The sequence below is a fragment of the Scyliorhinus canicula genome, chromosome 8 (assembly GCF_902713615.1).
Source record: "Scyliorhinus canicula chromosome 8, sScyCan1.1, whole genome shotgun sequence".
NCBI classification, from domain to species: Eukaryota; Metazoa; Chordata; class Chondrichthyes; order Carcharhiniformes; family Scyliorhinidae; genus Scyliorhinus; species Scyliorhinus canicula.
In genome coordinates this window covers 47,452,638-47,465,458 of record NC_052153.1, presented here as the reverse complement: position 1 = coordinate 47,465,458, position 12,821 = coordinate 47,452,638, and the positions used below count along the sequence as shown (strand labels likewise).

General features: G+C 55.1%; 1 protein-coding gene across 1 annotated transcript in view; it reads right to left on the bottom strand.

Annotated features, from left to right (window-relative positions):
* LOC119969983 (trypsin inhibitor ClTI-1-like) overlaps positions 1 to 8,077 on the bottom strand; it is a 33,143-nt gene extending 25,066 nt beyond the window's left edge. Inside the window, exon 1 of the mRNA XM_038803952.1 lies at positions 7,813 to 8,077. Coding sequence (XP_038659880.1) covers positions 7,813 to 7,867 — 55 coding nt within the window. The 5' untranslated portion in view covers positions 7,868 to 8,077. The remainder of the gene's footprint in view (positions 1 to 7,812) is intronic.
* Between the last annotated feature and the right edge of the window lie 4,744 nt (positions 8,078 to 12,821).

The following is a 12,821-nucleotide window of genomic DNA, read 5'->3' as shown; positions in this document are numbered from 1 at the left end:
GGTGCATCGCGGCTAGGAAGGGTCCTAGCCTGGGGGGGAGGGGGGTGGGGGGGGGGGGAGGGGGAGGGGGGAAGGGGGGGGCTACCGGGTTGCTGCTGAAAAGGCCAGGGAGGAGAAGTTGAGGACTGGAGGGGTGGGGGGGGGGGGGGGGGGGGGGGGCGCCATCGCCATGGGGAGCGGGTCAGAAAGGGAGGGCTGACTCGGGGCGAGCAGGTGACAGGATATGGCTAGTCGGCAGGGGAAAGGGACGGGCTGCCCTTCGACCCGGCTGATCACTTGGAATGTGAGGGGGCTGAATGGGCCGGTCAAGAGAACGAGAGTAATCTCGCATTTGAAGGGACTGAAGGCGGATGTAGCAATGCTGCAAGAGACCCATTTGAAGGTGGCGGACCAGGTCCGCCTGAGAAGGGGGTGGGTGGGACAGGTGTTCCACTCAGGACTGGACGTAAAGAACCGGGGGGTGGCGATCCTGGTAGGGAAGAGGGTGTCGTTCGTGGCGGCGGAGGTGGTGGCGGATAAAGAGGGTAGATATGTCATGGTGAAGGGTAGGCTGCAGGGGGAGAAAGTGGTGATGGTTAACGTGTATGCCCCGAATTGGGACGACGCTGGCTTCATGAGGCGCCTACTGGGCCTCATTCCGGACCTGGAGGCAGGGGGCCTGATCATGGGGGGGGGACTTCAACACAGTGCTGGACCCCGTGCTGGACAGATCGAGTTCAAGGACGAGTAGGAGGCCGGCAGCGGCAGAAGTGTTAAAGGGGTTTATGGAGCAGATGGGAGGGGTAGACCCCTGGAGGTTTGGGAGGCCGAGGGCGAGGGAGTATTCCTTTTTCTCCCATGTCCACAGAGTCTATTCTAGAATTGACTTTTTTGTATTGAGCAGGGGACTGATCCCGAAAGTACGGGAAGCGGAGTACTCGGCCATAGCGGTCTCAGACCACGCGCCACACTGGGTAGATTTGGAAATGGGGGAGGCGCGAGACCAGCGTCCGCTGTGGTGCCTGGATGTGGGGTTGCTGGCGGATGAGGAGGTGTGTAAGAGGGTCCGGAAAAGCATTGAAAGATATCTGGACATTAATGACACGGGGGAGGTGCAGGTGGGGATGGTATGGGAGGCCCTGAAGGCGGTGATCCGGGGGGAGCTGATCTCCATACGGGCACATAGGGAAAGGAGGGAGAGACAGGAGAGGGAGAGGCTGGTGGGGGAGCTTCTGGACGTGGATAGGAAATATGCGGAGGCACCAGAGGAGGGGCTGTTGGGGGAACGGCGCAGTTTGCAGGCTAAGTTTGACCTGTTGACCACCAGAAAGGCGGAGACACAGTGGAGAAGGGCGCAGGGCGCGATTTATGAGTATGGGGAGAAGGCGAGTAGGATGTTGGCGCATCAGCTCCGCAAGCGGGATGCGGCTAGAGAAATTGGGGGAGTGAGGGAGAGGGGTGGGAACGTAGTGCAGAAGGGGCCAGAAGTAAATGGGGTTTTCAGAGACTTCTATAAGGAGCTGTATCGGTCAGAGCCGCCGACGAGGGGAGGGGAGATGGAGGGCTTCTTGAACAAACTGAGGTTCCCCAAGGTCCAAGAGGAGCTGGTAGAGGGGCTGGGGGCGCAGATAGGGTTAGAGGAGCTAGTCAAGGGGATTGGGCATATGCAGTCGGGGAAGGCGCCGGGGCCAGACGGGTTCCCGGTGGAATTTTACAAAAAATATGCGGATTTGGTGGGCCCCGTGCTGGTGCGAGCCTTCAACGAGGCATGGGAGGGGGGGGCTCTGCCCCGACAATGTCGCAGGCACTGATCTCTCTGATCTTGAAGCGGGACAAGGACCCCGTGCAGTGTGGGTCATATAGGCCTATCTCGCTCCTGAATGTGGACGCCAAGCTGCTGGCAAAGATCCTGGCTACCAGGATAGAGGATTGTGTGCCAGGGGTGATACACAAGGACCAGACGGGTTTTGTGAAAGGGCGGCAGCTTAATACGAACGTGCGGAGACTGCTAAACGTCATCATGATGCCGGCAGTGGAGGGGGAGGCGGAGATAGTGGTGGCATTGGACGCGGAGAAAGCATTTGATAGGGTGGAGTGGAAGTACCTGTGGGAGACGCTGGAACGGTTTGGATTTGGGGAGGGATTTATTAAATGGGTGAAGCTGCTCTATTCGGCCCCGACGGCAAGTGTAGTGACGAATGGTAGGAGATCGGAGTATTTTGGGCTCCACCGGGGGACCAGACAGGGGTGCCCCTTGTCCCCCCTGCTCTTCGCACTGGCAATTGAACCGTTGGCGATGGCACTGAGGGGCTCAGGGGGGTGGAGAGGGCTGACAAGGGGCGGGGAGGAGCACCGGGTATCGCTATACGCGGACGACCTGCTGCTATACGTGGCAGACCCAGAAGGGGGAATGCCGGAGGTGATGGAACTGTTAGCAGAATTCGGGGACTTTTCGGGGTACAAACTAAACTTGGGTAAGAGTGAGGTATTTGTGATACACCCAGGGGACCAGGAAGAGGGAATCGGGAGACTCCCGTTGAAGAGAGCAGGAAAGAGTTTTAGATATTTAGGGGTGCAGGTGGCAAGGAACTGGGGGACTCTCCACAAGTTGAACTTCTCCAGGCTGGTGGAACAGATGGAGGAGGAATTTAAAAGGTGGGACATGGTGCCGCTGTCGCTGGCGGGCAGAGTGCAGTCCGTTAAAATGACGGTCCTCCCGAGGTTTTTGTTTTTATTTCAGTGCTTGCCCATCTTCCTCCCTAGGGCCTTCTTCAAAAAGGTGACGAGCAGCATCATGAGCTACGTGTGGGCGCACGGCACCCCGAGGGTGAGGAGGGTCTTCTTGGAGCGGAGTAGGGAGAGTGGAGGGCTGGCATTACCCAACCTTTCGGGGTATTACTGGGCGGCTAATGTATCGATGGTGCGCAAGTGGATGATGGAAGGGGAGGGGGCGGCTTGGAAACTAATGGAGAGGGCGTCCTGTGGCAACATAAGCCTGGGGGCCCTAGTAACGGCTCCATGGCCGCTCCCTCCCACGAGGTACACCACGAGCCCGGTGGTGGCGGCCACCCTCAAGATCTGGGGGCAGTGGAGGCGACACAGGGGGGAAGTGGGAGGTCTGATGGAGGCACCGTTAAGAGGGAACCATAGATTCATCCCGGGGAACATGGACGGGGGATTCCAGAGCTGGCATAGGGTGGGCATCAGGCAGCTGAAGGATCTGTTTGTAGATGGGAGGTTTGCGAGCCTGAGAGAGCTGGAGGAGAAATTCGGGCTTCCCCCGGGAAACATGTTTAGACATTTGCAGGTGAAGGCGTTTGCTAGACGCCAGGTGGAAGGGTTTCCCTTGCTCCCCAGTAGGGGGGCGAGTGATAGGGTGCTCTCGGGGGTCTGGGTCGGAGGGGGGAGGATATCGGACATATACAAAGTAATGCAGGAGGCGGAGGAGGCATCAGTAGAGGAGCTGAAAGCCAAGTGGGAGGGGGAGCTGGGAGAGCAGATAGAGGATGGGACATGGGCGGATGCCCTGGAGAGGGTTAATTCTTCCTCCTCATGTGCGAGGCTTAGCCTCATTCAATTTAAGGTGCTACATAGAGCCCATATGACGGGGACAAGGATGAGTCGGTTTTTTGGGGGTGAGGACAGATGTGTCAGGTGTTCGGGAAGTCCAGCGAACCATGTCCATATGTTTTGGGCATGTCCGGCACTGGAGGAGTTCTGGAAGGGGGTGGCAAGGACGGTGTCGAGGGTGGTGGGATCCAGGGTCAAACCAGGATGGGGACTAGCGATCTTTGGGGTTGGGGTGGAGCCGGGGGTACAGGAGGCGAGAGAGGCCGGAGTATTGGCCTTTGCGTCCCTAGTTGCACGAAGAAGGATACTGATACAGTGGAAGGACGCGAGGCCTCCAAGCGTGGAAACTTGGATTAATGACATGGCAAGCTTTATCCAGTTGGAAAGGGTCAAATTCGCCCTGAGAGGGTCGGTACAAGGGTTCTTCAGGCGGTGGCAGCCTTTCCTCGACTTTTTGGCTCAGAGATAGGGTACAGAGGTCGCAGCAGCAGCAACCCGGGGGGGGGGGGGGGTGGCACAACGGGGGTGGTGGGTTATTTACGGTTGTAATGCGGGCAAATTAGTTCGCAGTTCATATTTGATGTTGATTGTTGCTTTGTTTGTTTTTGGGGAGGTGGGCGGGGGGGAGGGACAACGCGCGCGCGAGTTCTGGCGGGGGGGGGGATATTTGTTAAGAGGGAATATTTTGTAATATTCTATAGTTAGTTGGGGTAAATATTTTTATTTAAAAAATTTTTTTTTCAATAAAAATTATTTAAAAAAAAAAAATACTGTCCATTCCATTCAATATCTGTAAGGAATTGGGAGAGGGTGAGAGACTGACAAACAGCGGTGTCTTCCATCCCAGGACCCTCCATTGCCCCACACCCCCAAAAATCCCCAGCACGCCCTGCACTCGCACATCTGGCCGTAACTGGGGCCCCCGCTCACCAGAGTCCAGACCCTGTACCCCTGGCACTAGGACATAACATTACCTGGACCGGCGCTGGTCCCCTCCTTATTGCACTCACCCATCCTCTGTTCAAGGCAATGTCTCAGGGACTGGGGCTGAGCCCCGGGGTGTTCGGATCTTGGCTGCTGTGTGTGTGGTGTTGCCTCCTGCAATGTTCAGGCACAGTGACCAGGTATCATGGTCTGATTGGGTTGCTGGGTAATAACTCCCAGATGCTAAATGGCACATCTACCCACGGGAATCCACTTGGGGTGTGTGAAGTGCTCACCTAATTACGACTGCTAGTTCCCTATTCACAATGGCCTTCAGCCACATGGCCAGAGGCCTCCGCAGTCAGTGGGGGTTATGGGTGGTCGGTGGGGCAGACAGCCAGGAACAAGGGTTGCCCCGGATCGGGTACACACGATTCAGGGTTTGGCATGGTGGACCCGCACCCAGTTCCCCCCCAGCAGAGAACTCCCCCCCCCCCACAAGCTCCAATACCCCCACCCCCCATGGCAGACCACCCCAACCGAGGCTGGACCCCCAGCCCCTCTGAGCACAGAGGCAGCAAGCCCAGTGCCCCCGGGCACTTTGCCTGTGAGTGAAGATGGCTGCCCCCCTTCTCGGGTTCCCGCAGCAGCCCTTCCATCGGGTTCATGCTCTTAAAAAGGAGGTGCCCGTGTGACCACTTGCTGGGAAGGCCATTGGATCGCGGGAGGCTGTTGGATATGGGATGGCTCTCGTTAATTGTATGGAAATAGGGCTTACGTGGTGATTATTGCGACTGCTACAAACTCCTTACCAACACCTTCTCCTGGATCACATGGGGTGGGATTCTCCCACAATTGGCGGGATGGCCCAACGCCGGCGCCAAGAACGGCGCAAACCACTCCGATGTTGCGGAAACCTCCGCACTTCCGCGGGCTAGGCCGGCGCCGGAGGGATTGTCGGCACGCCAACTGGCGCCGAAGGGACGGCGCGAGTTGGCACATGCGCAGAACCGCCGGCGTGGTTCCATGCATGCGTGGACCGGCCAGCGTGTTTCCTGTGCATGCGCAGGGGGGTTCTTCTCTGCGCTGGCCATGGTGGAGTCCTACAGAGGCCGGTGCGGAAGGAAGGACCCCGTTGGGCCCCAATTGCGGGCCAGGCCACAGTGAACCCCCCCCCCCCCCCCCCCCCCGGGCCAGACAACCCCCCCCCCCCACCCCGCCGAGAACTCCACTAGACAGCCTAAAAGCCAGGTCCCGCCGTTTGGGACCATGTCCATTTCACGCCGGCGGGACTGGCCAAGAACTGACAGCCGTTCGGCCCACTGGGGCCCGGAGAATTGCCAGGTGGTCGCTGTCAGCAGTCAGTATCGGAGCGGTGGGGCGGGATTCACGCTGCCCCCCCCGGGGATTCTCCAACCCGGCATGGGGGTCGGAGAATCCACCCAATGGTGCATCCGGGTCATGTGCCTGCATACTCCCACCACCTGCTGGTTGGATGCTGCAACAACGACAATTGTAGTTGGGGCTGGTTTAGCTCACTGGACTAAATCGCTGGCTTTGAAAGCGGCCCAAGGCAGGCCAGCAGCACGGTTCAATTCCCGTACCAGCCTCCCCGAACAGGAGCCACAATGTGGCAACTAGGAGCTTTTCACCGTAACTTCATTTGAAGCCTACTTGTGACAATAAGCGATTCTCGTTTCATTTCATTTCAAATATACATATATTATTATTTACATTCAGATGATAATACAGATGACAATCTACTTATCATCACAATTTCTGGGATGGCAGGACTGACGTACGAGGAGAGATTGAATCGGTTAGGATTGTATTTGCTGGACTTCAGCAGAATGAGGGGGGATCTCATAGAAACCTATAAAATTCGGACAGGACTGGATAGGGTAGATGCAGGAAGGCTGTTCCCGATAGTGGGTGTGTCCAGAGCCAGGGGCCACTGGCAGAGGATATGGATAAACCATTTAGGACAGAGATGAGGAGAAATTTCTTCACCCAGAGAGTAGTAGGCTATGGAATACATTACCGTAGGAAGCAGATGAGGTCAAAACATTACCTGTTTTTAAGAAGCAGTTAGAGTGTGCACTTAGGGCAAAGGGAATCAAAGGATATGGGGGGAACGCAGAATTAGGCTATTGAGTTGGATGATAAGCCATGATCAGAATGAATGGCGGAGCAGACTCGAAGGGCCAAATGGCCGTCTCATGCTCCTATTTTTTCTGTTTTTAATTGCGACCCCCCCCCGTCGTGACTTCCTAATAAATTTGGATGCCAGCCCTCAGTTCTGTCAAGCCAGCAAATTGCAGAAAGGCACAGGCAGCTCGTAGGTGAAGCAAAATCAAAATTCAAGCTGTGCTTGCATTGCAACAGCACTGAGGAAGAATGGCAACAAGTCAGAAGGAGGGGTATGGTCAGAAGGGAGGGCTAGTGATGGGAATGTAAGGGAATTTGCAAACAGTGGCTCATACTCTAAGGACCTTGTTCTGTCCAGCTGTATAATTCAGGTAATCCTACCTTGTTGGGCCTGGTTTGCAGCATTTACTTTAAGGAGTGTCTATAAACTGCTTGTGGGCCTTGTTATCCTTAAATGATTAAAGATGGTAGGAGTAGCATCCTTGCCTCAGCAGGAAGCTTCGGGTTCATGTGCCACCCAGGACCAGATGGGTGAGGAAAGGGCGTGCTTGGCACCAGAAACAGGCTGAGTAACAACCTGCAAATCCTTCCAAACACGCCAATGGCTGGCGGTAAGAGCGGGCGAGACTCATGACCATCCACGCTTGATGTGGCAATGCGCCCCTCAAGCGAAAACTCCAGACGGCAGACTAGTGATCTGTTCCAGGGATCAGTGGCTTTGGAAACAGACAAAGGTTCTGCCTCTGTGCACTGCCAAGTGCGGGAAGAGAGTTAGAATGAAAGATGACCCGCCTGCTTCTGGGCAAATCAATCTTGCACAGGGTCTTCAAACAAAATCCTGCAAAGATCTGCCCATGACATTGAACTTGCCCATACACAATTTTCATAGGAATCCCAGGTGGTTGCAGGCTTCATAAATGATGATTTAACTGGTTGTTTGTTCATTAGCAGTTTGTGGGATCTTGCTGTGTACATTGACTGCCATACTGGCATGTGTAAAAATATTGCCCGAAATCCGTTGGTAATAAAGTGTGTGGAACATCCTGAGGATGATTAAAGGCATCACTAGAATTAGTTCACTAGCAGGACACACATAATTAAACTAAGAAATTAAAATGATAAGAAGTCAAACTTGGCAGTGGGAAAAATGAAAGTCCATGACCAAAACCAGCTCAATGAAAAGGAACTTACCCATGATGCAGAGTAAGAACAGGGAGAGCAGAGTTAAAGTGGACAATGGTTTCATTCCCCTGCAGCGGACGCGCTGGGTCAGTTGCAGGCAATCGTCTTCTTGTATCGACACTTGTCTCTCAGTGTTACACTGCACATGGTGGAGTTGCTTTATATAAAGGGGAGGTTGGTCACTGACTCATTCAGCAATGTGGGAAACATGGACTAAGAAGATGTGTGAGGCAGACGAAGGCCAAGTGTATGTGTGAGGCAACTAAAAAGGTACTGGCACTAAACTGGGACAAGTGCTACAATGTTGAACAATGGACAAGTCCAGGACAGTGAGAACCTACAAGGATACAATCACTTGAAGGCCACCCAGAGTTGCCATCCTTTTACTGACGTACACAACAAGCCCTTTATCTCACTTCCCTCCTCCCTGAGGCTGAATGTAACAAATACTGGCAACTAGTCACATCCTTTTGTATAAAGGTTTGGTGAAGTTCTCCTGTGTACTGGGGGGGGGGGGGGGGGGGGGGGGGAAACAGTTATAGAAATGGAGAGTTGACCGTATATAAACTAGAAACCCACATGATACAAACTAGAGTTAGCTAATCTGCGTGCAGGAGGACAGTGTCACATGCCTACACATGCAGGTATGGGTGGGAATTTGCCCCGGTATTTTCAGCCTTCTTTTGTCCCTGCCATCGATGAGATCTGGGACTCTGAGAATGATGGTGTGCAGAGTCTAACATAGGATTACACCGAGGGTACAGGCACAGGCCATTCACCCCAAACACTTCATGTGGGTTTTTATGCTCCACTCAAGCCTACTCCCATCTTTCCTCTTCTCCCGTGATTATTGTAACCCTCTATTTCCTTCTCCCGCATGTCTAGCTTCCTCGTAAATGCCACTATACTATTCACTTCACCCACTCCCTCTTATTGCAAGATCCACTTTCTCACTCCTCATAATAATAATCGCTTATTGTCATGAGTAGGCTTCAATGAAGTTACGAAAAGCCCCTAGTCGCCTCATTTCGCTGCCTGGGCGCGCAGCATCGGCCTGTCTTGTGACCATAAAGTCAGCGACACCCCCGCACCAATTCTCCATCTGGAGGAGGGCTAGCAACCGCACCACATAAAACCTCCAGCTTTACTGCCGATACGGACGCAGAATGGCCAGGTCTGTGGCCACGCATGTGCACAGCGGCAACCTGCGGCAGCCACACCATACAATATGGCGCAGGCCGGGAACGGACCTGGCCTGCCAAAAACAGCCTCTCTGTAACCCCCCTTGCCAACCTGGACCATCCCCCACCAGTGCCCCCAGCCCCCACTGAAGCCCCCCTGCCAACGGAACGGTTCTACCCACTCCCCCCCCCCCCCCCCCCCCGACTGTAGCGGCGTTGCCATGCGAGGTCCCCAAAATGTGAGAGGCTACGCGCCCCATGCCATTGGGGACTCAGCCCACAGGGGGCGGAGAATTGGGGGAGGGCCTCAGGTGAGATCCTGAGGCCATTCGGACGGCGTGTGGCGAACTCGTACGCTGTTTTTGAGGGGGCGGAACATTCACTTTGTATCCACAGAATCAAAACATTCATCATTTGAAAGACATGGGCAGGATTCTCCACAGGCCGAATTCGGAATCGGAACAAATGATTGGGTGGAGAATTGTATGTGAGGCGGAAATGATGGCTGGCCCCGAGTTCCTGATGGAATGCCATGCTCCAGCGTCTCGACAGCGGCGTCAAAGCGTTCTACTCCGCACATAAAGTAAACGTCGTCCGCATATCATTAACGGGCCTGACCCGGTATTCTCCGAGGCCTCCGTGATGCTCCCCCTCCACCTCCGTCTCCGGCATGAGAAATTACCAATGGCAAATTTCACTTGTGGTTTTAAAAATCGGGAAACAGGCACCGTGGCTGATGAGGGAGAGAGAGGAGATAGAACAGGCAGAGGCATGACTGCAGGATGCCAGACCTGCCACTGGCAGGGATTGCTGAGCAGGGCGGGGGCTGGGAGTGATGGGGGTGACCAGGGGAAGGGGTGGGGGTGGTCACCCATGGGACCAAGCCATCAGGCACAGACAGCCATTGCCACAGCTTGCAAGGCAGCCATCTTGCTGCGCACCCCATTGACCGCCCTGCATGGCATGTGGTTGCGAAGTGTGACACCATCTGTATGGGTGCCTCAATCCCACCACCCCTGGCTCAGGAGCCAGGCTTAATAGATAGAGCAATACAGTTCTGGTAAGGGCCAAACACTCAGGTGCCACGGGTTCCATGGCCTTTTACCAAGGGTGCTTTGATTTACACCTCATTTATATGTGATTCTTGTCACGCATAAAACAGAACGGTCAACTCAACCTAATAAATGTACACAAAGACATAACAGCGGGTTCTTGCAAATGTGCCCAGGATCTCGAGATTAATACAGCTGATTTCTGCCGTCAGCTACATTTGTGTTTGAGGTAACTTGGCTGAGTGATCGGTTTCTTCCCAATGACACTAAAGGCCATAAACTCAAACCCCATTACAGAAACATAAGCTCATAACCTTTTTTTGTTTCTTTTCTTTAATAAATAATTTTTATTGAAATTTTTACAAAATACAAAACATAAACATCTTAACTCTATTAACATACAACCCCATGGGGTAACACCCCATGAACAATACCCCCCCAGCTTCAAGAGCAACTTCAAACAAAAGGAAAGAACAAAAACAAAGAAAAAGAGAAAAGAAAAAAAAACAAAGGAGAGAGCTAGCACCCTCCACAAACCCATGTGCACAGTTATCCCTCCTCCCCTCCTCCCAATCCTTACCCCCCCTCCCCCCCCCCCCCCCCCCCGGGTTGCTGCTGCTGTCGGCCTATTTCCCTACCGTTCCGCCAGGAAGTCCAGAAAGGCTGCCACCGCCTGAAAAACCCTTGTACTGATCCCCTCAGGGCAAATTTCACCCTCTCCAATTTAATGAACCCCGCCATATCCGAGATCCAGGCCTCCACGCTTCGGGACCTCGCATCCTTCCATTGGAGCAAGATCCTCCGCCGGGCTACTAGGGACGCAAAGGCCAGAACACCGGCCTCTTTCGCCTCCTGCACTCCCGGCTCCACTGCAACCCCAAAAATTGCGAGTCCCCAGCCTGGCTCGACCCTGGATCCCACACCCTCGACACCGTCTTTGCTACCCCCTTCCAGAACTCCCCCAATGCTGGGCACGCCCAAAACATATGGGCGTGGTGTGGTGATATGATCTGCATACTCGTCTGCCATTGGGCCAGAACGTCGGCTTACCATTGGCCCTGGTCGGTCATGTGCCTCTCGACCGATTGGCCGAGAGGCTGAGTTAACCACGCCTCTATTAACGAGGTATAAATGCTCAGACGCCTGACGATCGTCCCTTTCCACTGTAGACGATCGCAGAGCTGTGTTCTAGTCAATTAAAGCCAGACTTTGGTAAATCACTCGCCTCGCGTACAATCGATGGTACATCACGTGGTTCTCTGGGCTCCCCGAGCACCTAGCACACCTGTCCTCGCCCCCGAAAAACCTACTCATCCTTGTCCCAGTCATGTGGGCCCTATGCAGCACCTTGAACTGTATGAGGCTAAGCCTCGCACAGGAAGAGGAGGAATTCACTCTCTCCAGGGCATCCGCCCACGTCCCCTCCTCAATCTCCTCCCCCAGCTCCTCTTTCCACTTCCCCTTCAGTTCCTCCACCGAGGCCTCATCTACCTCCTGCATTACCCGGTATATGTCCGAGATCCTCCCTCCTCCGACCCACACCCCCGAGAGCACCCTATCCCGCACCCCTCGTGGGGGCAGCAAGGGGAACCCCTCCACCTGCTGCCTGGCAAACGCCCTCACCTGGATGTACCTAAACATGTTCCCCGGGGGGAGCCCAAACTTCCCCTCCAACTCCCCCAAGCTCGCGAACCTCCCCTCCACAAACAGGTCCCTCAACCTCCTAACCCCTGCCCTGTGCCAGCCCAGAAATCCGCCATCAATGCTCCCTGGGACGAACTGATGGTTCCCCCGTATCGGGGCCTCCATCGAGCCCCCCATTTCTCCCCTGTGCCGTCTCCATTGCCCCCAAATTTTGAGGGTAGCCGCCACCACCAGGCTCATGGTATACCTCGTTGGAGGGAGCGGCAACGGCGCCGTTACTAGCTCTTCCAGGCTCGTGCCCACACAAGACGCCGCCTCCATCCTCTTCCACGCCGCCCCCTCCTCGTCCATTACCCACTTACGCACCATCGCTGCGTTGGCCGCCCAGTAGTACCCACAGAGGTTAGGCAACGCCAGCCCCCCCATCCCTGCCTCGTTCCAGGAACACTCTTCGAACCCTCGGAGTTCCATGCGCCCACACAAATCCCGGGATACTGCTGTTGACCCTCCTGAAAAAGGCCTTCGGGATAAGGATGGGGAGGCACTGGAACAGGAACAAAAACCTCGGGAGCACCGTCATCTTGATGGACTGCACCCTCCCCACCAGTGACAGCGGTAACATATCCCATCTCTTAAACTCCTCCTCCATCTGCTCCACCAACCTTGTGAGGTTGAGCTTGTGCAGGGCCCCCCAGCTCCCAGCCACCTGGATCCCTAGGTACCTGAAGCTCTTCCCTGCCTGCTTCAGTGGGAGCCTACCAATCCCCTCCTCTTGATCCCCCGGATGCACCACAAACACCTCGCTCTTGCCCAGGTTCAGCTTATACGCCGAGAAACCCCCGAATTCCCCAAGGATCCTCATCACCTCCGGCATCCCCCCCACCGGGTCCGCCACATACAGCAGCAGGTCGTCCGCGTACAGCGACACTCGATGCTCCTCCCCACCCCGCACCAGGCCCCTCCAGTTCCCTGACTCCCTCAATACCATGGCCAGGGGCTCAATCGCCAACGCGAAGAGCAAGGGGGACAGGAGGCACCCCTGTCTCATCCCCCGGTACAATCGAAAGTACTCCGACCTCCTCCTATTCGTGGCTACACTTGCCATCGGGGCCTCGTAGAGCAGCCTCACCCACCGGATAAA